The sequence below is a fragment of the Miscanthus floridulus genome, chromosome 7 (genome assembly GCF_019320115.1).
Source record: "Miscanthus floridulus cultivar M001 chromosome 7, ASM1932011v1, whole genome shotgun sequence".
NCBI lineage: Eukaryota > Viridiplantae > Streptophyta > Magnoliopsida > Poales > Poaceae > Miscanthus > Miscanthus floridulus.
The window spans coordinates 80,118,513-80,141,265 of record NC_089586.1 but is presented as its reverse complement, the minus strand read 5'-3'; the positions used below and the strand labels follow the sequence as shown (position 1 = coordinate 80,141,265).

The following is a 22,753-nucleotide window of genomic DNA, read 5'->3' as shown; positions in this document are numbered from 1 at the left end:
CATCTCTTCATTTATGCTATGCTATGCTAGCTTATTATGTCCATGAAATTCTCATGAAACCCCATCTGTGACTGACCTATAAAGAGTAAACGAGGGCTTGCTAAGAGGGTAGCCTGTGCTTTGAGCGTCACAAGATGGGGCACTTTGACATGAGTTGCCCCAACAAGAATGGTGTGAAGCCACAGGACTCAAGCAAGGAGTCAAAGAAACCCCAAGTTGAAGAAAAGGTCAACCATCAAGATAATGATAATGGCCCTGTTCGTTTCATTGAAAAAACAAGCTGAAACACTGTTCCGGCTGATTTGTTGTGAGAGAGAAAACACTGTTCCTGCTGAAAAAACAAGCTGAAAAAGACGGATTATAAGAGAAGCGAACATGGCCAATATGGGGAAGAAAGTAAAGATGAAAACTAGACAAGGAGAAAGAATAGGGCATTCAAAGAAATATCATGATGCCAAGGAAGTGAGCAAGAAGAAAAGAGATATTGCTCACATCAAATGCTTTGAATGGGAAGAAATGGGGCACTTTGCCTCAAGTTATCCCAACAAGCTTGTGTAGAAGGCACAAGCATCAAGGAGGGGTTTTCGAAAAAAAACAAGCATTAAGGAGGAGGCAAGCCTGCATGAAGCATAATTTGAGCAAGAATCAAGAGGCCCAACAAAGCTTCATTTGTTTCAAGTGCCAACCACCGGGTCACTTGGTTAAGAATTGTCTCAAAAGTAACAATCCTAAGAATTATCTCTATTAATGAAAATTATTTGCTTAGGAAGGACGGAAATGATATCATAAAGGCTACAGTTGCAAATCATTCTATTGTGCACGCAAAGGCCATTTCAATGCCTAAGCATGTGGTCACTAACATGAGAGGACCCAACACCATTTGGGTACCATCAAGCAATGAATGATCTAGTAAGTACTATTGGAGTACCCATTGTGTTGATCACAAGTATTGAAGTTATTTGCATATCAAGTACCCAATGCCACGACAATACGACATGTTTAGTGAAGTTCAAAGGGCTATCAACTAAGTGCATCTCTCAAGTTGTGGCGTCGATCGGAAATGTCTTATAATATATATTTTTATTTGTTTGAATTCGGTAATTAATATATATTATCTATATTTTTCTTATAATTATATACCTAATTATTGAAATATTGATTAAAATATTTTATTTTTTTGTATTTGTCTTTATCAACATATTCAAAATCAAGTAGATATCTGAATTCGAATCCGAATTCGAGTATCCGTTTTGCATTAGTATCTGACAATATCCATATTCATATTGAAATTGAAATTAAAATATGGTAAACAGTGGTATCCGAATCCGTTTCCTTGCGAATCCCATCCGAATCCATTCCTAGATCGAGAGCGCAGTAGACGGCTGCTCTCTGAGCTTTGGATTGGCGCTTGGCGGGCAGCAGGCAGCAGCCTGGGCGCTCTGCAGATCCGCGTGTCGGCGGCAAGCAGCGAAGGCCCATCATAGATCGCCCCCGCTGCGCTTACGAAGCCCTGCTCGTGCTCGGCGCAGGGATTCAATGAGCACATCCGGAGCGCGCACCACCAGGCAGTGTACGCTGCCCTGCTCCTCCTGAGCGCGATCCCCCGCGAGTTATTGCCGGCCCGCCACCGCCATTGCTGCGCTCCTGCTCTGCTGCTCTGGCACATCGTCACAGGTACCTGCGCTAACAGGGATTCCGGATTTGCAAATAACCCGCCTTGGCGCCTTGCATCTCGCATGCAGACCCCCATGGCGTCCGGTTTTCAGCCGATGCGCTGCGCTTCTTGGACTGGAGTCTGGACTGCGCCGTGCGCCCCCCATGGCCCCATTCAATGGCTTGGCAGCCCGGCCCGGCCGGCCGGCAGTCATGAGGGGGAGGGCAGTGGACCTGCGCCTGCGCTGCATGATTCTCCGGCAGGACGCCCGGCCGGCTTCTGTTCTCCTTCAGGACTCCTGCTATGTCCTATCATTACTGTACAATCCTTCGCAGTGTACGCGCCTGGAATCTTTCAGTGGTAACGTTAACTGCCGTCAGGCTGCACCGGCGTCAGGTTGTTGGCTTGTTACTTCTGCTTGGACCGATTTTTTTTTCACTATATATGTTGTATGAACCCTTTTTCCCCTTTTCAGTTTCAGAGTTTCTGTCCAGATTCCTGTGCACCACTCCCTCCATCTTTGCAAGCTATATATATTCTGGTAGGGAAAAGTCTTCCAAAGTAAACTTTGGTCCATAATTTCTCTTAGAGGCTGTTTGGCCTTTGATTTTGAAGGAATTAGAATCTACTTATAATGAAATTATGTTATTTGGTTTGAAATTTGACATTTCACTATTTTCTCAAGTTTACATGTAGCCTATCTCAAATTCATAGGGTAGAAGATGAAAATTGATTCTATAGATAACCATGTTATATTTCTACTCTGGAACTTATATCACGCTCGTCAACTCGCTTCCCTACACTAGAAATGCAACATATAAGTATATCTCTCATATGGCTAATAATAGTATACAAATATATTATATTCTATATACAACCATATTAGCTTAATTAATCTGTGCCTAAATTATAATTATTAGAAATGAATTTAATTTCAAGGATCCAAACGGGCCTTAGAATAAATTGTCAATAGCTAAAAAAACCAGTGTTGTCTTAAAATCACATTTTTTAAATTTACAATTTCTATACACTAAACATGCATGATTCTCCGGCAGGCTCCTGTTCTCCTTCAGGACTCCTACTATGTCCTATCGTATACTAGTACAGTTCTTCGCAGTGTACGCGCCTAGAGTCTTTCAGTGGTACGAGGTAACGTTAACTGGCGTCAGGCTATACCGGCGCCAGGGCTACGTTTAATTGCAAAAAATTTCAATCCGATAAATAGTAGCACTTTCGTCTTATTTGATAAATATTTTTCAATCGTGGACCAACTAAGCTCAAAAGATTCATCTCGTGATTTCCAACTAAACTGTGAAATTAGTTATTTTTTTACGCGCCGTGCGCCCCCCATGGCCCCATTCAATGGCTTGGCAGCCCGGCCCGGCCGGCCGGCAGTCATGAGGGGGAGGGCAGTGGACCTGCGCCTGCGCTGCATGATTCTCCGGCAGGACGCCCGGCCGGCTTCTGTTCTCCTTCAGGACTCCTGCTATGTCTCCTATCATTACTGTACAATCCTTCGCAGTGTACGCGCCTGGAATCTTTCAGTGGTAACGTTAACTGCCGTCAGGCTGCACCGGCGTCAGGTTGTTGGCTTGTTGCTTCTGCTTGGACCGATTTTTTTTTCACTATATATGTTGTATGAACCCTTTTTTCCCTTTTCAGTTTCAGAGTTTCTGTCCAGATTCCTGTGCACCACTCCCTCCATCTTTGCAAGCTATATATATTCTGGTAGGGAAAAGTCTTCCAAAGTAAACTTTGGTCCATAATTTCTCTTAGAGGCTGTTTGGATCCTTTGATTTTGAAAGAATGGAATCTACTTATAATGAAATTAGGCTATTTGGTTTGAAATTTGACATTTCACTGTTTTCTCAAGTTTACATGTAACCTATCTCAAATTCATAGGGTAGAAGATGAAAATTGATTCTATAGATAACCATGCTATATTTCTACTCTGAAACTTATATTACGCTCGTCAACTTGCTTCCCTACACTAAAAATGCAACATATAAGTATATCTCTCGTATGGCTAATAGTAGTATACAAATATATTATATTCTATATACAACCATATTAGCTTAATTAATCTGTGCCTAAATTATAATTATTAGAAATGAATTTAATTTTAAGGATTCAAACGGGCCTTAGAATAAATTGTCAATGGCTAAAAAACCAGTGTTGTCTTAAAATCACTTTTTTTAAATTTACAATTTCTATACACTAAACAAGCATGATTCTCCGGCAGGCTCCTGTTCTCCTTCAGGACTCCTACTATGTCCTATCGTATACTAGTACAGTTCTTCGCAGTGTACGCGCCTAGAGTCTTTCAGTGGTACGAGGTAACGTTAACTGGCGTCAGGCTATACCGGCGCCAGGTTGTTGGCTTTCTGCTTGGATGGATTTTTTTTCACTATCTTATATCAACCGTCCCCCCCCTCCCCTTTCAGTTTGAGAGTTTCTGTCCAAATTTCTTGTGCATCACTCCCTCCTTCTATGCAAGTTATATATTGTGTGGTAGGGGAAAGTCTTCCAAAGTAAACTTTGGTCCATATTTTGTCAAAAAAAAAAACTTTGGTCCATAACTTCTCTTAAAATAAATTGTCAATAGCTACAAAAAATCAGTATTGTCTTAAAGCCACTTTGAATGAAAACTATTGATGCAATTTCGTTCTATACACTAAACATGCATATAATTTTACTAATTGTTTATGGTCTAACTTTTCAATAGGCTGAATATGCCTTATATTGATAGACTGAGAGAATACTAAAAGTTCAAGGGACAACCCCTGCCATTCTGCTTAAGGAACAAGAGTTTTCATCAAAATAGAGGCTACTTTGCCGGCTTCGTTTCAAGGCCAACTAATCATAGTTCAAGCTCGAACTGGGTAGAATATACAGTCTTGAATATCTAATTTGTTAAAGTATATAGCAAGAACTCAGAAGAATCTAGATAAATATTCTTTTTCATTGAATATGTAAAGGCTCGCGCATTGCTGTACTTAAAGTAGAATAGTTTGACCTTACAAACGATATGCTTATGATCGAGCACCCTAGGGGTAGTGGGGGAGGGGTCTAAGGGTCTGTTTGGCTCTCTGCCACAACTAACGTTAGATAAGTGTGGCAAGCCACAAAAAGTGTGGCTAGAAAATTGGAAAAAATATTGCGATGCTTAAAAGAATATTGTAACACTTTTTTTACTTTATATGATATGACGTGGAGCTCAAAAGAGTATTGCTTAAGTTTAGTTTTTAACCAAACACTTATTAACTTGGTCAAACTTCCTTAAGATGAAGTGTGGTAAAATGAGGCTAGCAACCAAACACCCCCCGAGAGTTTACGAGCGACTCCTAGTGTACATATACGAGCTAAGCTATTAGCTCATGGATCAAACAAAGGTGTAGCACCAGCTTCTATCCATTGATCTAGTTCATGCCATGCGCATTCTTGAAGAATGTTTGAGATCCAACCCAATACGTACTACACCATATGAAGCTTAGAATCGGTACTATCCCTAAATCCTAATCCCACAACCCTTCTTAGAATCGGTACTATTTCTAGTTTGGTTTTAGCTTCACAGGTTGTTTTCGTGTATGCTTGTTTGGCGGAGCTTTTCATTAAGCCGATGGAGAAGTCCCAATAAAAATCCTGCCAAAGATGACCTTAACCTGTTCCATGTAATATTCATTATCTACTTCATGTCCATCGTTTTTCGCCGTAGCTTTTTTTTAATATATTTTTATAATATACTATTTGGTGTTATAGAAGATGTTCCTTATTCCTATGAAGTTTGTAAAACATAAGATACTTTGACTTTAGGTGATTCTAGGAGTTGATTTATTTTGGAATAGAGGTAATATTATTTGTTAGGATTTTGCGAAGTGTGCTCTTGAGGGGGAAAAGTATGAAAAGAATGATTTTCACCTGCTACTAGGAACCTCATGCATGTAGCCATTCATTTGCTCGTCGCTATCACAAGGATTTTCTTGTTGTCCAGTACTCCATCCATACCAAATTATAAGTTATTGCAACTTTCTTAATGAGTCAAAGAATTTCAATTTTAATCAAATTTATATAATAAAATAATAACATTTATAATACCAAATAAGTATAATTAGATTATTCGTTAATTATATTTTTATAGTTTACCTATTTGATGTCATAAATCTTTATAATTCTCTCTATAATTTTGGTCAAATTTGAGATACTTTGACTCTCCCAAAAAGTTAAAATGACTTATAATTTAGAATCTAGGGAATAGAAGATTACAGTGATATATAATTATATATAGTGCTGAAGTTTGAACTATGTTAAATCAATCACACGACCAACATGTGCACGTATACTTGCTTGACAAAGTTTGTACTAGTGTTGACGTGACTGGAATGGTGTGTAATCGTGGAATTAGCATAATTTTTCCTTTCCGTCTAAGATTATTCTGGCTGTCATATATATCCTGGTCAACTGACGCAGCGTGACTGTGTGAGGCTAAGAGCAGAGGCAGAGCAGGTGAACGTCTGCGTCCACCCAGCATAAGAAATGGCAGAGAAGCTGTCTGTCTCTGCACAATTGCATCAGCAGATCAAGTCGATATCTTGATTAATAGGGACATTAGATACCCTCTCTTATCATGCATTTATATAATAATAACGGGCAAAGGGATACCATATCATATTACAATCAGGCATCACATTATCACGCTTGGTTCTTCTTCTCCCATCCATCCAACCAAACGAAACGACGCCCAGGCCCAATGCAAGAACCTGATCCGCGCTAGCTGTTACTGTTAAATTAGGACCTCCAACTAACGCCAAACAAACAATAACAATCTATAGCTAAAATAAAGCAAAAAAAAAAAAGACAGACCCAGTGCTGGAGGCTCCCAGTGGGGTCTGGAGAAACAGCCGGTGAAATTGAAATGAAATATAGGGATCAATCGGAGCGAGGAAGAACTGATCGATGGCTCCTCTCATGCCTGGATTACAGGGAAAAATCAACTGAAAGCCTGCAGCAGCCTTAGTAGTTACACTAATAATACTGCATCGATCGGTTTCAGATCCTCATGCAGACCACAGGGAGAGGACGGAGCCATTGAACCATCTGTGGAGGAGCTCGCTCAGGCACAGCACCGCGTACGCGAGCAGCACGAACTTGAAGAGGAACTGCAAATAGTGCGAGACTTCAATGCTGGAGGCATTCCGCACCTGGGGGGGGCAATCCATCGAATCACCATCATCATGAGTAATTATACTATAAGCTGGGTGTGTTCTTGTTCTTGTGATTTGTGAAGGAAGAGAAATAAATGATGAATATACCATGGTTAATCCTGTCAGTTGTGATCTGTGCCCAGGCGTGGCCATCTGATCCGACCGCGGCTTTCTGCTGCTCAAGCTCTCGCACTGGTGGGCGTCCGCGACGGCATCGTCCTTGGGTGGTCTAGCAGCGTTGGAACAGTTGCGCAGGCATTGCACGTCCTTGGTCTTGAGGGGCTTGAGGATGAAATCCTCAGCGCCGGCTGTTAAGCATCTGCTTTATCCATCCATCCATCAAGCAAGTAAAAGTTGAAAGAGGTCAGTCAGAGACTCAGAGGTGGTGGTGGGCACGCCTGTTAGTGCTGATGATGTGCAATGCAAATCTACTACTTAAAGCCTTTCGTTTTTGAAAAGGCGCGCAAATCTAAATCCTGCCTGCTTTCAGAAAGGGCCTAAACTGATTAAACCATGCACAGAACATAGCCAGAGAGCAAAAGCGGCTTTCGCTCGCGTCTATATGTAACGAAACGGCATCTGCTTTGCCTTTGCGCAGTGATATGATGAGGCCGGGGAAAGGGGGAAGAAGGGGGATTTGGGTCGGTCCTCACCTGCTGATCCTCTGGGGCTCGTTCTCCGACGACATCACCACCACCGGGATCGGATTAGGGGAGCTCAACGCCTGGCAGTTAATTGGTGCAACAAATCTTTCAGTTTCATTTCATTTCAGCAGAAAGGATGACAGGATTAATTTGAAGTCTGCAACAAGAAGAAGAAGATTAACTACCTTGATGGCCTTGAGCAGGTCGTAGCCAGTCATCTCCGGCATGCAGTAGTCAGTGAGCACGATGTCAACGGTTAGCTCCTGCAAAACGATTCTTATAGCAGACATAGCGCCTTCATCATATAGAATAGGAGTAGGAGTATGTATGTTTCTGCTTGCACTTGCAGTCAAAGATTTCATCACGTCATACTACACTGCTCAACTTATCAGCACGGTCATTTTTTTTTCAGTAATAACACACTTGTCTACGTCAGTACACGAGTAGGAGTAATGAAGATTGAAGAGACCTTTCTTCAACGCTTTTTGAACAGAGGAGGGACCGGATCGCGCGCTGCTGTATCCATCCCATCCGCATCCCCATGAGGTAAAAATCTGTTGTACTCCGTATGATTTACTAGTCCTAGCGTTCATTAATTCGATCAAAGTCCCCAAGCGGAAAACAGAGAACTACTCCTCCACGTAGCTTCATCTAGAGAGAAGAGACAGCTTGGCATCTGCAGATATGTACGGAGGTCTACGATTGGGCCGGCGAGTGCATGAGACTGGTCGTTCGTTTGGGTGTACTCACATTAGCATGAGCGGCAGATGAATCCAGGCTCTCTTGTCCCATCAGCCGGAGATGCTCCATTGCCTTCTTGCCGCTGTCGACGGCGGTAACTGATGAATGAACAAGGAAAGGAATGAAACCCAGGTCTCAATTCAGACTGCATGCAATTTAATTTTGTTTTCTTCGACAATAGTAATAAGCAACTGACAGACGAATGGATGAAGCTTGATCATACCCTACCAATACCATGCAGTAAAAGCAAATGCCAAAATAGGAGAGAGAGAGAGATCAGCAGCATGTTCGGTTGGCTGGTTCGTATTGTTGGTTCGTGAAGAAATACTGTTGGCTGGTTTGTGTGAGAGAAAAATACTACATGTTCGGTTGGCTGGTTCGTATTGTTGGTTCGTGAAGAAATACTGTTGGCTGGTTTGTGTGAGAGAAAAATACTATTCTGATCGTTTACGACAAGCCAATCGAACAGGCTGCAGAGTAATCCTGAAGCAACCATGTGCCATGCATGAACATGATCACGGCCGCCGTCCGCTGAGACGGGTCATGCAGCAGGGAGGAATGGGCGGACGGAAACAAGGGAGCCGAGAGCAAGCAAAAGCAAGGAGCAGGAGCTGACCGTGGAATGGCGCGGCGCCGCCCTTGTGGTTGCGGAGCAGCAGCTCCACGACCTTGCGGTCCACGGGGGAGTCGTCCACCACCAGCACCCTCACCGCCGGCACCGGCGCCGCCTTCCCTTCTCCTTCTCCTCCTGCTTCCATCCTCTTCCCTCCAGGTGGGGCCAGGCGCGCGCCTCGTCTGTCTTCTGCCCTCGCGGTGGTGCTTTTGGACGGTGAGAAGCGGCAAACCAAGGCGAGACGACGGGACGGTCCAGCTCAGGAACAACCGCGGGGGGGCTTCGACCAGTAAATAAGGGAGGTGGTGGTCTGGTGGAGCGATGAGAGAGAAAGGAAGAAGGCTCTCCGTACCCGGGTCACAGTCTCCTCACAGTGCAGGCCTGCTGCAGAGGGAGAGAGGAGGAATGGAGGGAGCGAGACACGGCGCTGAACCCGCGGATGCGATGCGGAGCTGAGCAGAGCAGCAAGAAAGAGAAGAGAGACGCAGCAGAACAGAGGAAGAGGAGGAGACGTCGGCCCTGTTTGGTTCTAAAATTTCTGTCCCATCGAATATTTAGACACATATATAGAGTATTAAATATAAAATAATTATAAAATTAATTGCACAACTTGCGACTAATTTACGAGACGAATCTTTTAAGCCTAACTAGTCCATGATTTGATAACGTGGTACTACAGTAAACATGTGCTACTGATTGATTAATTAGGATTAAAAAATTGTCTCGCAAATTAGCCTCCATCTATGTAATTGATTTTATAATTAATCTATATTTAATACTCCTTATTAGTATCTAAATATTTGATGTGACATAAATTTTAAGAGTGACTAAAGAAACAAACACCCACAGCTAGGGGTGGGAGGGTGGTGGGCCGTGGGAATGCTTTCCTCCGGATTTGCTTGTCGGGGGGAATCAATCTCTCTCTCTCCTCTCTTCTTCCCTTTTCTTTTTTTTTGCCGAACCGAAAACAAAACCAAAATCAAAAGGGCCGTACAGTATGATTAATAATGGTAAATGATAATAATGCAGTTGAGTTTCGTGAGATGGTATGACTTCGACAGTGATTTGGTTTTAATTGCAGATACGCTACCAGATCACGAGTCCAAAGCTGGCAGGGCACACCCACACGGTGACAGGGAAACACTCATCAATGTGCCTCCAGCAGCCTCCACATGTACGTACGAGTATTTCAGTATAACTACCAGTATCGTACAGTACTGTAATTTGATGTCGTGCGGACTGTTTTTTCGAGTTTAAATAAAAAGTGACGTAATCGAAATCTCGTATCGTGAGTGATACGGAAGATTTAGCGTGCTGTTCGTCGTAAACGACCATGGATTATTTATTATTGACTGGTTTAGTATGAGAGAAAAATATTATTCTAGCTTATAATCTACGATCGTATACGAGCAAACGAATATGCTGTATTTTGCTGGATAATTTTAAGAGCCTAGAAGCAGCCCAGGAGCAGCCGCAATCACCCATAGAAAATCAGTTCAGTTCAGTTGCAGTTCCATGGTGTTGAAAAAGTTGGGTGCACGTACCTATATATATTGCCCTATTCATTTTGTATACTTTTTCAACCAACAAACAATATTTTTCTCAAATAATAAATTAGCCAACAGTACTTTCAGCTATAACTTATCAACCAAGCCAATAGGGTATAGCAATAGTTGGTGGGTGGTGGCACAACACAGGTTTGCCCGGCACAACACAGTTTTGATACCCAATGGCACGCGCGCACGATGGCGCTAGGCAAACAGAACCTGCAGCCGTCCATCCAGGGCATTGGACGGTCCGGATCAGCGGACGAAGACGGGGTGCGTCACCCTCGCGACGCCACTGGCCAGATTCCTCTATTTCGGGAGGAACCAGCAGCCTGTTCGGGAGGCCGTATCGTATCGTGGATTATTTACTGCTGGCTGATTTGGTGTGAGAGAAAAATACTGTTCCTGGCTGGAAATTTACGATCGTTTACGAGCAAGCGAACAGGCTGCAGATCGCCGCGATCTCCCCGGCCCCACCTGTCACAACCTAAGTCTGTAGCTGTCGACGGCATCTTTCGTCTCATGGTGGAAATGGACTGTGACACAAGATGCCAGAGCTTAGGAAATGGCTTTGCGCACATGCCAACTTAAACCACCGGTGGTAACAACGGTAAGTTGAAGTTTTGGTTGAATTTTGAATATATTCAAGAAAATTGCAACTTATCTACAACATATTTCTTAGAAATAAATCTATCAAATTTCTCACCGCTGGATGCGAAATTCCTAGGTCATCTCCTCCTTGCCTTATCTTCTTTTCCTTCTTCCCATACACGTCCCGCAGTGCCCCTCCATCCCCCTCTGCTCCTAGTGTTGTGGCCCCCCATCCCCTCGCCTCCACCCTCGTCCACTCCACCTCCAGCCTCCTCGTCCTCTCCTGCCTCTGGCCTATATCCCCATCGCCTACAACAGCCACCACAACCTCGGGATCCATCTCCAGCACCGCGCGGCGCCCCTTCGGCCAACAACGTCTCGTCGTCCCGCCTACCTCTCGTCAGAGTTGATGGAGATCTTCAGAGGTAAAGGAGAAGAAGTGTAGCAGCGAATCTCCGTGTCGAATCCAGCGGTGAGAAAATTAACATATTTCTTCCCAAAAAAATTTGTTGACAAGATATACAACAATTCTTTATTTTCATTCTTAGCATGAAACAACAAAGCCCTCATTGTACCCATAAATTTTCCGAGGTCGTTGACTTGTTGGGAATGGGTGATCAAGGAAGATCACAACAAGATCTAACTATAATCAAAAGACTGGCAAATCTTCATCTAGATCCATGGCCAAAGCACAAAAAAGGTGTGAAAACTTAGACTCTGAATTTGACATCTTATTTTTTCGAAGATAAAACTTGCATCAACTTTTTACACTACTAGTTGTTTTTTTGTGTACAAGAATTTTTCCCTTGATGTGATGCTTTGTCGCTGGCTTAGCATAGCACATGGGAGCTCCCTTGAGCTTTTATCCAGCCCTCATTGAAGCATATGGGTCGCATATATCCCCCATATCTTTTGATGGCAATTGTTTTTGGTTTAGGAGATCCTCGTGTATCGTCAACAGAATAAAGAAATGGTATGATTGGATGGCAATCTCCCCCAAATCCCAACGGTTCACTTTAAAAATCTGCATCTTGGCCTTGCTTCGGACAAGCAAAGCTCGTAGAATATTGCGAACGGAGAAGTTTCTCCTCCTTTTTCGCTTCTTGGGAAAGAAAGTGGTTGGCTCTAGCCAGACCCATGACTTGATGTTACATACGTAAATGCAATATATACATCACAAGCCTTTCTTGTTTTTTCTTCACTCCTGTCAGGCTGACCGACCCAATGGCATCCCAAGTCAAGTGTTTTGAGGAAACTGGAGGGCCACGGCCCCTACAAAAATTTATGATAACGAACCAACAACGAGTTCAAAACAAGGAAAAACAAAGAAATACAGGGGAATATCCCAAGTCAAGTCGGTACCAAATTGAAAATTCAGTCACAGTATTATTCGAACTAGTTTGCTCCAACACAATATAATTTTCCTTTAACTCCATCCGTCTCAAAATACATATGTTTTTAAAAATTTGTCTAAATAATAATATTCTACAAAAACCATGGAACACTATCTTCTACGAGTAATGATGAAGCTAATCACGAGTACATATAAATGATAACTGCCAAATGAGTAAATACACGAGCGATCCTTAAACTTGTCTCGTGGTGTTACTGGGATCCTTGAATTCTTAAAATGTATTTTTAAGTAACCAAATTTGTCTTGAGATGTCACCTAGGTCTAGAACTCATAAAAAATTTATTTTCAGGCCCTTGAACTTGCCGCACTATGTCATCTAGGTCTAAACGAGCTCAAACTAACCAACATGTTGGTCTCTCTAGCACTCCCTACATGCTCTCCCTCTATACGCTTTGCAATCTAGTGTGACATCATATCACAGTCGCTAACTAGCCATCCCCCAACCATGCCTTCATCATCCTGCATATCAAAGACCACGACATCAGTAGTGGTGGCGACGAGGCCAAAGTGAGTACTCCATAAACAGAAGTAAACGGCAATTGCTTGCCATTAAGTTCCTGCCCTAGTCAAGAATGAGGTGTGGATCCAATCAATCATTGTAGAATGTGGCGTCATGACGCGAAGTATATCAGGTCCATTTGGATATAATGGACACACTATGGCGAGTTCAGAGACCTAGATGACACACCTGAGACATGTCCTAAGACCTAAAATAACAGTTTTGAAAGCTTGGGACCTAGACGACGTATACATGAAGAAAAGTCTGAGGACCTAAAAATACATTTTAAGAGTTTGTGTGAATAATGCTCCGGGACGAGACGAGTCCGATGATCTAAAAATGCGTTTTAAGAGTTTGTGTGAATAATGCCTCGGGACAAGATCCGGAACAACCCATGTATTTTACTCCTGCCAAATCTAGATTCCGAAATGGAGATCCATGAATGTTACTGTCCTCATTTGTGAAATTAAATAGAGTATATGGTATGTCTTTCGTCGTCCAAACATACCCTCTTGCGTCTTGACAGACATGTGCATCCCTTATTAACATGTTTCAGCCACTATTCACTCAAGGCAGAAAAGAGAGAAAAAAAAAGAAAAGGAATTCGGAGGGGCAGAGACCGACGGAGAGCGCTCTTTATATATATATATATATATATATATATATATATATATATATATATATATATATATATATATATATATATGTCCGGCGGTGCGCCGGCAACTGCATCTCCGTCGGGATTGACAAGTGAATAGTTGCCCACCCGCTTTCCGGTGGATACGTGAGCAGCTGCAGCGCCTCCTGCCCCAGTGCCTCACCGCTCCACGTACGACTTCGAGTCTCTCAATCAAGAGGGGGGGGAATAATTCGAGGACAGGGTCCCATGGAGATCTCCATCCACCAAACACAACAGTCTCCTCTGCCACTATGCTGCATGCATCAACAGTAGAGAGGGCAGGGGACTGCATGGCCAATTTGCCCATGGGGGGCCATTTGCCTATGGCCATGGCCTCCAAGAATTCATATCGTACTAGTACCATGAGTCCACGAGTCCATGAGGCTGGGCAGAGACGACGGCATCTTCCCCGCTTCCGGCCGGTTGCCTTCACTTATAAACCGTATTTTTTAGTTAATAAATAATATTTTTCTTTTATAATAAATCAGCTAACGATACTTTCAGCCATGACTTAACAGCCAAACGAACAGGGCATGTGACACTTTCTCACTCGTCATCATAGTCATAACGAGCTAGTATGCCTGTGACTCCTAAAACTTCTCTTTTTTTTTTTTTGTGTGCCAGGAGCGCTTGCGTTGACAGCGTAATGTGAAAGTAAATGTGCAAATGACCAAATATATATGACTCGTTATCACACCATAATCTTTCGGATTTCCTCTGGCGATATGTGATAGCTGCAGCTGTCGTCTCCCCCAACGGTAGGCGTGCACTTTTTACATACATACATTCACTTGTTCGGCATGAAATTTCACTTTCTTCAGTGACATGATGAACACTACCTTCGACTTTAGAATCGGTCCTTAGATTATAGAAAGCATAAAAGCGGTGAAGTTGACGCGTGGATTATCTCCTTTTTCCCCCTCACTTAAGCTTGCATTGTGTCAGTTCCGTTCTCTGGTAAGCAACCGATGATGTGTGAGGTACTCGCTCCATCTTAAATTATAAGTCATTTCAAATTTTCTAAAGAGTCAGAGCATTTCAATTTTGATCAAAATTATAAAGATTTATGACATCAAATATATATTCTATAAAAATATAATTTATAAAGAATCTAATGATACTTATTTAGTATCATAAATATTATTATTTTATTATATAAATTTAGTCAAACTTGAGATGCTTTGACTTTCAAAAAAATTAAAATGACTTATAATTTAGAATGGGGGGAGTATCAACCCTTTTTATTCTGTTCTCAAAAGGCCACACCACACTGCTTAGGGGGCAGATTAGTGCATATCATCAGGCCTGCTCCAAAAGGAGAACGGTGAACGCTAAAGATGCATGACCAGTCGAAAAGAAACCAAAGGCACCGATAAAACTTGCTTTGAGATCTAACCAATTGACCAAAGCAAAAGATTTCCAATTGACCCTTCTCAAGTAGAAACAGGCGGCACACGGTGGAATGATGATAATCCTTTCGGTTTTGACAGCGAATACTCATGAAAAATTAAAAAAAAAACTAACCGCATATATTGATTGTTGTACAACGCCTTTCAAGTTTCAGAGTTGGTTTGGTTAAAGCTATAAGCTATGAAAAAGCTGCTTTACACTACTTAAAAAGAATTTATAGCAACGCCTTCATTTTTTAGGGACGGCTCTATATTGAGCCGCCCCTACAAATGGTGCACAAACGAGCTGTCCCTACAAATCTATTTGTAGAGGTTGCTGGTATTATCAGTCACCCCTACAAATGGCCCAATTTGTAGGGACGGCTCAATATACAGTCGTCTCTACAAATCAGATTTGTAGGGGCGGCTCAACCTACAAATAGACGCCCAGTAGTAAAAATTAAGCACTAAAATTTAAATTTTTTCAAACGACTTTGGATGGAGAAATGACCAAAATAAAAGTTGTAGATCTCAAAAAGTTATGAAACTTTGTTGTTCACATCTTTTTCATTTGAAACCATTTACTATTTTAAAATGCTATTTGAAATTTAATTTCAAAATTATTGAAGAACACTGATTTCTCTTTTTAATCTCTGGCTAAAACTTGTAACTAGTCTTTCTCCCTCGTACTAACTTCAAATTTGATGATTTTTTTCCTAATAATTTCTAAAATCATGTTCTATCAATTTATTATGTTCTTACAACTATTATTTTGTCCATCATTTTATGTGAATGTGTTTTATCTATTTGAATTTTGAATTTCAAAAAATGACAACTTTAAACGTCATTTTGAAAGATTAAATGATTTCAGCTGAAAAAGTCATGAACATAAAAGTTGTAGAACTCATCAAGATTTACAACTTTTGTTTTGATCATTTCTTCATCCTACAAAGTGGTAGTAATATTGTTCATAAAATTTACATATCGCTCTTATAATGATATGTAAAATTTATGAACAATGTTGCTACCACTTTGTTGGATGATTAAATGAACAAATAACCAAAACAAAAGTTGTAGATCTCGGAAAGTTATAGAACTTTGTAGTTGATAATTTTTTTATTTGAATTCATTTTGTCAATGAAAACTACGTTTGAATTTCAAAATTTTTAAATGACCTCGGATGGAGAAACTACTAAAATAAAAATTGTAGATCTCGAAAAGTTATGAAACTTTATAGTGGTCAAATTTTTCATTTGAGATCATCTCGTCAAGAAAACTATGTTTGATTTTCCAAAAAATTAAAATTTGAATTTTTTAAACGACCTCGGATGGACAAACAGCAAAAACTAAAGTTGTAGATCTCGAAAAGTTATGAAACTTTGTAATTGACAACTTTTTGATTTGAAATCATTTGTCAAGGAAAACTACATTTGAATTTCTCAAATTTGAAGTTTAAATTTTATAAATGACCTCGGATGGAGAAACTACCAAAATAAAAGTTGTAGATCTCGAAATGTTATGAAACTTTGTAGTTGATAACTTTTTCAATTGAATTCGTTTAGGGCCTTAAACACTGTTTTAAACTCGGTTTAGCATAATACGTGGGGAAAAAAATCAAGTATAGACACAAGTGAGTGATGGGTGGAGTGGTTAGAGGAAACATGCGCACCCGAGGTCACGGGTTTGAACCCCAACAGCCACGGAGCTCGTGATTTTGGCACGAAAAAATGTGCAACTTGCCGGTGGGGGCCTCCCCGGATTAAAAAAAAATTGTTTTGCTATTTTTAATTTAGATTTGTAAATTTTTTGAAACAGATTTGTAGGGGTGGCTCAATATCCAGCCGCCCCTACAAATAGTGAGCCGCTCCTACAAATCCAATTTGTAGGAGTGGTTGGCCAACCGCCCCCCTACAAATCGGCCAGTTGTAGCCAGTGTTAAACTGAGTATAGCTGTAAGCTATGTGTTATAGAGAAGTTGTAAGATGTTTGGTTGAAACAATTATGAAACCTACCGACTCTCTCTCCCCCTTAAAAGAGCTATGATACATCTATCTATTTCCGGTCATTTAGAAAATCAAAAAGCCAAAAGACAAAAGCAGAGTCTAAGTCAAGGTGCTGCAAAAATTATGTTACGCAAAAGCAACTTGCTTCATTTCTACCCTTTTGGCTGGCATTCTTCTTTTGAACAGCAGAATCACTTTTTAGAAGTTGAACCAAACACAACATCAATGTCACATTCCATGTGTCATGATATTGAAAAGGGGAAACTTGCTTTGAAGTTCAATCTTTTTCTGCAATTTTACCTCCCTATTAGCATTTGATGACATTACTGGATTTTATTTATATTTTTGATGAATTTGATTCTATATGCAATATTTTAGAGGACTCATGTTTAGATTTCAGTGGATTCTAGGTTTCCGCTTGGTACAAATATACCCTTTCCTAAATGTAAACCTACTCATCTCACTCATTCTTTTCTTTTGGTAAAACCGCATCCTTTCAATCATCCATATAATAACTTAACTGCACCCGTAGACACACTGTTAAGTAAATAATAAACAATAAAATGTGCGCCCGAACTTTGTATCTTCCATGCGCCTCTCTCTCTCTCACACACGCGCACTTTGAGAGAATCATACATATAAACAAAAAATGTTGCTTGCATATCAAACTGTATCTTGTAGCTTTACAAAAAGAAATGGCACAATAGATTTGGAGGTCTGATAAAGGGTGAACCAGCTCAGAAAAAGGATAGCATCTGGAAAGTTTCTTCTCAGATTACACTAAGATTGGTGATAGGTATTTTTCCATAAAGAAATCAGTTAACTGAAAACCCGAAAGATACGACAATTGTCTATCGGTAGTGCTAGCGCCCAGACGTCCGGACGGACGCCCGCGTCTGCACTCCGTTTCGCACATTTCGCGCGTCCCACGTGGGGCCCGCGCTGCCCAAATGTCACCAGCATCAAGAAGAGGAGGGAGCGGCGTCTGCTTGGGCCTCTGGTTCGGAAGGACCCGCGGTATGCCCTGGCCGTGGCGGCGTATCGGATGCCCAGCTGGCGTCGGGAGGAGTAGGAGACACCGAGGCGAGGCAGCAGAAGGCGAGGAGGGAGATGCAAAACCTGATCTACTTTTGAAACATCCAGATGCATACGTCTGAAGACAGATGCAACACTTGAAACACTTGCAAAAACACATAAAAAACACTTGAAACCATTGCAAACATACACAACATTCAGGTAAAACACTTGCGACATATGTGTGGAACATATGCAACATTCAGACAAACACACTTGGAACATACGTCTGAAAAAAGCAGATGAAACATTTGGAATAGAAGCTTGCAACATACGCGTACAACCATTGCAACATATGAACATTTTGATTTACTTTTGCAACATCCATATGAAATACTTGCAACATAACTATGAAACATATGAAACACTTTAAATAGATGCTTGCAACATGTGCTTTCAAGTGCAACATCTACTTGTTGCTTGGACAAAATGGAGGCTTGCTGATGCGGAGCTCGACGTCGGCACGGAGCCCGATGCCACGGAGTAGGGGGAGAGATGCAAGCGGGCGGGCGGCTGCGTGGCCCCAACGAGCGGCTGGGCGGCTCCGACGATAGGGCGATCGGGTGTGGTCCCCGCAGCGAGGCAGCCCCACGGTGGAGGCGACAACGCCCTGTGGCTGCGCTGCCCGCGGCGAGCGACCCCTGCGCTGGAGAAGGTGACCGAGGGGCAGGCGGTGCGCTGGAGTCAAGCGTGGTGGTCGCATGGCGTGGTGGATGAGGCCACTGCGGTGACTGGAGCCTTTTGGACGAGCAGAAAGGAGTGGATCAATGGGAGCGTCTAGGTAGACGGATGCCCTATTCTAATCATTATCGATCGTCTATTACCTTACGAACAATTACCTTTTAACAAACAACATTATTTTATCTTATAGTGCTCTTTCCTCACCTTTAACCCCTAACTAATCATAGGATTTCTCTCCACTAACGGAGGTTGAGTGGCAAGACGCCAAGCTCAGAATATGAGAGCAATCAATATTCAGCTTCCTTCGCGCAACCTTGGGACGAGCCCAATGCTGCAAAATAGCAGAAAAGGCAGAAGCTAGGAGTGTGGCATCTGTTTCCAATTAATTTGCGTACCAAACCGCTGAACTTTTTTTTTAAAAAAAACAGGATTTGAAATAAACAAATTATGACCGAAAACATATATTGGAGACAATGGAGGAGGTGTATATGAGAATTGTTGACATCTAAGAACCCTGGGGTTTGTTTGTTTTGAGGACAAGTGTGGATGTAATATGGTAGATTTCGGAATATGGATATCCATCCTGCCAGTTTGGTTGGATGGATGAGGCGGGGCATTTTTTTATTTGGTTGGATAGACGAGAGTGGATTGGATGAAAATAGCTGATTAATTATATCTGTTATTTACAAATAGAAACTAATTATACATTGATAAAAATGCACTAACACTAATTTGTCATGATAATCACTAACTAAAAATAAAATATGTTAATCAGCACTACCACTACCCTAATTCGCCAGTACACAAAATGTGCGTGAATCAAGATATTAGCACTTATCAAAACTAATATTGCCATCATAATTACTAATTAATAATATAACATACTAATAATCCTTAATTTATTTGGTGGTGACAAAGATTAAAAAATATGGATAAGCTCATCTGCCAGTTTTTTTGGTGCCTGCTGTATCCATTTCAAATTAAAGACGTTTTGGCTTTTCTAAATATGTAGTTTTTGCTAGCACTTAGATATACACACTATGCCTAGGTACATAATTAAAACAATGTTGAAAGTCCTGGTTTCTATAGTAATTATTTTCAACTGCATAGTTGGTGGTTTTTCTTCACCCCCAAGGAAAGGTTTTAGCTGCAACGAGGACATCCTCGCTTGGCCGGCTTTCACGAGTGAAGAGTTGGTTCACCGTAGCAGTTTTTGTTCTTCCGAATCATCCGAAGGGTACTTCTCTGCCTTCTTGGAAAACACGAAGGTCCCCCATCTTTCCATCGCCCGTTAAGCGAAGGTCCTGGTTATACGCCATGCGAAGGCTCCTTATTTATTTTTCTGCAAAGTTTTTTCACGAACATTTTTATTTCTCCGTGGAGGTTTTTCCAGATTTCTTAGCCTTTCATTAAAAATAAAAATAATAAAAATGGTCTTTGTAGCTCCGAGCTCACAACCTAATAACCTATCACACCAAAGATCAACCAATCACCCTCTTGAGCCACATGCCATTTTTGAAAACAATTGTCTTTGCTCTAACAGCTTGTTTCTCAGTGATGTATTTTGCTATTGTTTTGGTTTAACCTTCGCCTCTTAAGGCAAATTTTAAACCAACCTTCATGCACAGTAAGTCACCAAGGCAACTAGAAAAACTATTGCATCCCTCACTACACCAATATGACCTAAGTGGCTTTACATGCTTCATTTTAACCGGCTAACCTTGAATGTATATATATCTCTTATATTAATCCCTTTTTGTTACTAACATGCATGTTAGCGCCACGGTAAGTATCTCTTATCCTCCCAAAGAATATATTTGCCTTGTTGTATGCAGGGTTTCTCTCTCTCTCATGATATATTAGTTTTCGTCAGTTAGTGGTTTTCATGAAATATTCAGCCTTCGGTATATATCTCTCCAACAGCTAATGTGTTTGCATCAATTAGTGATGTTCATCAACTAGTGATTTTAATCAGTCAGTGGTTCTCATCCGTCACTGAAAATGCATCTAGCCCTTTAGTGGGTTTTGGATGATTGAATGACAACGTGATTAAAGGACTAACCCGTTTACTAAGTGTGGACAGGTAATAGGTTATCTCACAGGTACTTAATGAAAGCCAAAATAATGTGTTGTTGTGTAAACGTTCAAGCACAAGACAACAATGCAAAAAGAATTCATGTAAAGACTTATTTATTGTGGGATTTCCATGTTCTATGTGAAAGCAAGCTTGTAAGAATTAATTAATGAGACATAAGGGATTGCATATGGATTGGTCTCATATTTGAAGCTTGATAAATTGAAATGAAAAAGATAACAATACATGAATGGATGATTCAACACAAGATGTGACTTGATGGCTTGAGATGGTGAAGATAGCAAGAAAAGGCTTCGAGGTACTAAGCAAGGGTGAAGGGCAAGCGATGGCTTGGCGGCCGAAGAACCTAGCTAGGGTGAAGAAGGAAGTACTTGCATTTAGTTGAGGTACTAATCAAGCTATGATGGCTACGTTTATGTAGAGGATCAAATCACTATTGGAGTGTTTGATGGAAGTGACTTGATACATTTGGGATTATTCAAATTTGATGAATGGAATCAAGTCACGTGCTCAAGATGGCTATGCTCAAGTGTAAAGATCAATATCAACATGTTGGCACCCTTATTTGGTGAAGATTGAAAAAGACGGCATTAATTCAAAAGAGGTCAACTCAAGTGGTATAAATTCATTTTTCCTTTTATATATTGAGTTTAATAGATATGCCGTACTATTAAGAGGGATGCATTATGTTGATAGATAATGTTTCATAAGTACTCAAGCCAACCCATGTGAGTTTTGAGTATTTGAGCGACAAAAGAGCTAACTTTATCTTTGCTGGTCCGGCAATACCGGACGTGTCCGATATTGATACCGGACGTGTCCGGTATTTACCCAGCAGTGCTAAAACTGTTGTTCTCGGATTGGTTCGTCGGGAGTCCCAGCAAGGGTTGGGAGTTCCGACATCTCGCACTCTAACTGACTTGGAGGGTTCACTGTCCTGGCCATACGTATGCATGACCAGAGGCCAACGGCTAGTTTTCAAAAGCCTTGAGGGTCGGGAGTTCCGACGGTCGGAAGTTCTGACATGTATCGGGAGTCCCGACACCTCACATACTTTAACTCAGTTACATGTTTTTCAAAATTGCTGAGGGTCGGGAGTTCCGACGTGAGTCGAGAGTTCTGACGGTCTGGAGTTCCGGCATTCATCGGGAGTTTCGACGCCTCACAACTTCACTGTAACTTAGTTACCGTTGGCGCAGTGTAAGTCATACCGAACGTGTCTGGTATTGCAACGGCTATAAAACGACTAGTTTTTCCAAGGGGGCTATAAATACCCCCAAGCGTCCACCTTTGGAGGCTGCTGATTCTTCTGATACACACACACGTTTTTGAGCCTTGCCAACTCTCCCAACCCTCTCTTAGTGAGTGATTGATCAAATTTGTCAAATCAAATTGTGGGTTGAGTGAAATTCAAAAAGAGAGCAATCCAACCACTTGAGCACTTGTGCATATTGTCAATCTCGTGATTCGCATTTGTTACTCTTGGACTCTTCGGTCCTAGGCGGTTAGGCGTCACCGAAGAGCACCCGAGAGATTGTGGTGTGCCTCGAAAAGTTTGTAACGGTCTATTCTGCCGCCTCGGAATCATCTAGTGGAAGGAGGAAAAGGAGTTGGAAAAGACTCTAGCTAGAGTGACCTTCGTGGTACCCTCTAGGGTTGACCTTCGCTGGGTCGACCGCATCCCCCTCAACGGAGAGTAGGACTCGAACGAGTCTGAACTTCGGTAAAATAAATATCGTGTCTCAATTTGCATTTCATTCGATATTTGTGTTGCTCTAGCTCTTGTGCAGGTTCTCTGTGTTTATTGATATCTCTAGTAGGTACCTGCAGTTTGGTTTGAAGATAGAAATCGAAAGGAGCAAGTCCGGGGCTGTTCTACAGAAACCGTGCATACCGGACACGTCCGGTATTCCTACCGGACATGTCCGG

At 41.6% G+C, this 22,753-nt stretch overlaps 1 protein-coding gene across 2 annotated transcripts; it reads right to left on the bottom strand.

The window, feature by feature from the left end:
- Nucleotides 1-6,264: 6,264 nt before the first annotated feature.
- Nucleotides 6,265-9,358, bottom strand: LOC136463554 (two-component response regulator ORR2-like). 2 transcript variants are annotated; one of them, XM_066462544.1, is made up of 6 exons: nucleotides 8,857-9,358; nucleotides 8,250-8,338; nucleotides 7,685-7,762; nucleotides 7,509-7,579; nucleotides 6,964-7,177; nucleotides 6,265-6,852 (listed from the first exon to the last, which is right to left on the bottom strand). In XM_066462544.1, the coding sequence occupies exons 1-6, from the start codon at nucleotides 8,996-8,998 to the stop codon at nucleotides 6,709-6,711; spliced, it is 738 nt and encodes a 245-aa protein (XP_066318641.1). In that variant the 5' UTR covers nucleotides 8,999-9,358; the 3' UTR covers nucleotides 6,265-6,708. The 2 variants fall into 2 exon arrangements, with proteins under 2 accessions (XP_066318641.1, XP_066318642.1); XM_066462545.1 differs by having other exon boundaries at nucleotides 6,964-7,174; nucleotides 8,857-9,353.
- Between the last annotated feature and the right edge of the window lie 13,395 nt (nucleotides 9,359-22,753).